General features: G+C 42.7%; 1 protein-coding gene across 1 annotated transcript; it reads left to right on the forward strand.

Moving 5' to 3' along the window:
* Positions 1 to 2,181: 2,181 nt before the first annotated feature.
* On the forward strand, positions 2,182 to 3,129 carry LOC117873082 (olfactory receptor 51E1-like). The gene has a single exon (XM_034762104.1). It carries the CDS (start codon positions 2,182 to 2,184, stop codon positions 3,127 to 3,129), a length of 948 nt encoding a protein of 315 aa, XP_034617995.1.
* The last annotated feature ends 205 nt before the right edge of the window (positions 3,130 to 3,334 follow it).

Consider the following 3,334-nt stretch of genomic DNA (forward strand, 5'->3'; position numbering starts at 1 on the left):
GAATCCTTGCAGGCCCCCACCTTCTGCACTCAAAGTGACAGAGTGGGGATTTAGCCTTGACAGCATCCAAGGATCGCATCAGCCCTTTTGGCCACAGCCTGAAACTGGGAGCTCCACTGTGACTCTTAAATCCTTTTCCGGGTCATTGTGTTCCATAATACAGTGCCCTAGTCTGAGGGCCGGGCCCGCATTCCCTGTTTTGAGAAGCTAACTTTGCATGTGACTGTATTAGAACATTTTGTTTGCATGGGCACAGCTCACCAAATACTCCCAACCACTTGGTATGCCTGCCCTGGCCTCCTCTTTGTAACCACTACACCAATCTTTGGGTCATCCACAATTTTATCTGCAGTGATTTTCTATTTGCTTCCAGATCATTGATTAAAATATTGAATAGCATCAGGCCTAGAACTGATCCCTGCAGAACCCCCACTAGAAATGCCTCCATTCACTGACAGTGGCCCATTGAAGCTGCTTTCTGAGATCTGTCAGTTAGCCAGTTTTTAGTCCATTTAATATGTGCTCCACTGATATTGTGTTCATTATTTTCCCCTACAAAATCAAATGCCTTAGAGAAATCAAAGTCTATTGCATCTGCATGGTTCCCTTGATCAGCCAAAAGCCTACTCTTATTAAGGAATGAAATGAGATTTATGTCACAAGACTGGTTTTCCATCCATCGTGTTGTTGACAGCATTAATTATATTCCAAACTTTTTTTGAACTAATCAAATATCAGCTTTTCCATTATTTCCTTACCCTGTCAAATCTTTTTTTTTCAACATTTCCTTTATTTTTTATAATTTATGTTTAACAGAGAACTGTTTTCTTTCTTTCTTTCTTTCTTTCTTTCTTTCTTTCTTTCTTTCTTTCTTTCTTTCTTTCTTTCTTTCTTTCTTTCTTTCTTTCTTTCTGCAGTCTCTGCTGCCTGATTGTGGACTTCTGGTTCACAATGAGATGTGTGATTGATTAGTCAGTTTACAATTCTGGTGTTCAACTCTTGATGCTAATGGACCAGAAAGTATTCCATCTCCTAATGTAAGCGTCTTTCCTAATGCAGAACAAAACTATTTCTTGAACACATCTACCTTTTCTCCAACATAAACAAGTTTCCTTTCTTCCTGTAGGAATCATCCTAAACATTTTCTAGGATTTCTTTCATTCATAATATACTTAATGACCTCCTTTTTCTGATATTTAGTTCCGCCAATAATTGATATTTCCATGATATTTTTATCCCTCATTAATTTCCATAACTTCCAATCTGTATTATTTCCTATTTTCCCTTTTCCCCTTTTGTTATATAGTACTCCTCCTGCCCGATTTCTGCCTTCTATCTAATAAATTCTTCTTAAAGAACTCCCAATTTTCATTCACATTTTTCTGTCTAAATTTTCCCTCCTAATCAATTTTGCTGATAATTTGCCTCAGCTTGCTGGAATTAGCCCTTTTGAAGCACAAAGTGTCTCATAAACCCATTATATATCAGCTGTATCCTTTATGGACACTGGGTGACCAAAACTGATCGCATTTCCAGAGCAGGTGATTCTCCATCCCATTCCTTATGTATCCCAAGATTGTTTTTGTCTTGGCCCACATTGCAAATGAGCAGGTGTTTCCATGGAACTGCTCTAAATGACACTCTGGTCTTTTCCCTGAGGTCTATTCTAGTTGGGATGTTTTCACCAGCACATGTCTTGGCAAAGGTTTGCTTTTGGTCTACACTCAGACTTTGAGCCACCAGGTGAGTGTGCAACTCCCTACAGCATGCACCTTCTAGCCTGGCTCTAATTGCATTAAGGAACAATAATGCATAACCAGTATCCACTCTAATATTTTTCCGGCTGGTGCCTATTAATATTTCCCACATCACGACATTATTGACATATGGAGTAATATAAAATATGGAATTAGCATTAATAGGGTCATTTGTTCATAATACATTTCTCTGAATAATAAAAATGTTATTTTTCAGTGTGTGAAGAGCAACCAATCTGCCTCAACCATGAGAACACACTCCAGTAGTGCACGTAGTTTCTCATATTAACATTATCTCTCCATCTAGGCATTTGTATTGTGACCATCTCCCTTGACTTTGGGCACATACAGGAATTCAGTGAAACATAGGGTACATGCGGAGACACAGTTCTGCCTCAGAGTTCAACACTTTCTACTCTACACCATGTCCGATTCCAACACAACTGACTTCACCAACCCCTCCATCTTCATCCTGATGGGCATTCCTGGCCTGGAGGCAGCCCACGTCTGGATCTCCATCCCCTTCTGCATCATGTACGCCATAGCCATCCTGGGTAACTTCACTATCCTGTTCATTGTGAAGATGGAGAAGAGCCTCCATGGGCCCATGTACTATTTCCTCTGCATGCTGGCCGTCACCGACTTGGTCATATCTACGTCCATCCTGCCCAAAATGCTGAGCATCTTCTGGTTCAATTCCAGGGAGATCAATTTCAGTGCCTGCCTCACCCAGTTGTATGTCTTTCACTGCTTCTCAGGGATGGAGTCTGGGATCTTTGTGGCCATGGCTTTTGATCGCTATGTGGCCATCTGTGATCCCCTGAGACATGCAACCACTCTGACAAACCCGGTGGTGGCTAAGATTGGCCTGGCCTTAGTGCTGCGTGGCGGCATACTCGTATTGCCCTATCCCCTCTTGTTGAGGCAGTGGCCATATTGCAGAACCAACGTCATCCCTCAGCCGTACTGCGCCCACATGGCCATGGTGAAGCTGGCCTGCGCCGACACCCGTGTCAGTAGTTACTACGGACTCTTTGTTCAGTTCTGTGTGATGGGTCTGGATGTGATTTTTATTGTCATGTCATATACCCTGATCCTCAGGGTCATCTTCAGCCTCCCCACAAAGGATGCCCGTCTCAAGGCTTTTGGGACTTGCACCTCACACCTCTGTTCCATCTTAGTCTTTTACATCCCAAGTCTCTTCTTCTCTCTCACTTACCGATTTCACCAGAATGTGCCCCTGCATTTCCATGTTCTCATTACCAATGTATACATCTTGATGCCCCCCATGCTAAACCCCATCATCTATGGCGTGAGGACCAAACAAATCCGGGACAGGCTGCTCCGGCTCTTTACTCATAAAGGCACCTAAAGTTTTCTCCTGATCCCCTGATTCTCTGACCGAGTCCGTAAAGAGCTATCTGATGACATGGTGCTTGGCCTCCTCTCTGAATTACTGACTGGGCAGTCAGAGAGACATTAAACCCTTTCCTGTTTTTACTATGCATTGTCAGTTGGGGAATCGGTCTGGGTACAACTCATTAAGTCATAGGGTTTCCACCTTTCTAATTTCTGGT

Source organism: Trachemys scripta, chromosome 1 (assembly GCF_013100865.1).
Source record: "Trachemys scripta elegans isolate TJP31775 chromosome 1, CAS_Tse_1.0, whole genome shotgun sequence".
Classification (NCBI taxonomy): Eukaryota; Metazoa; Chordata; order Testudines; family Emydidae; genus Trachemys; species Trachemys scripta.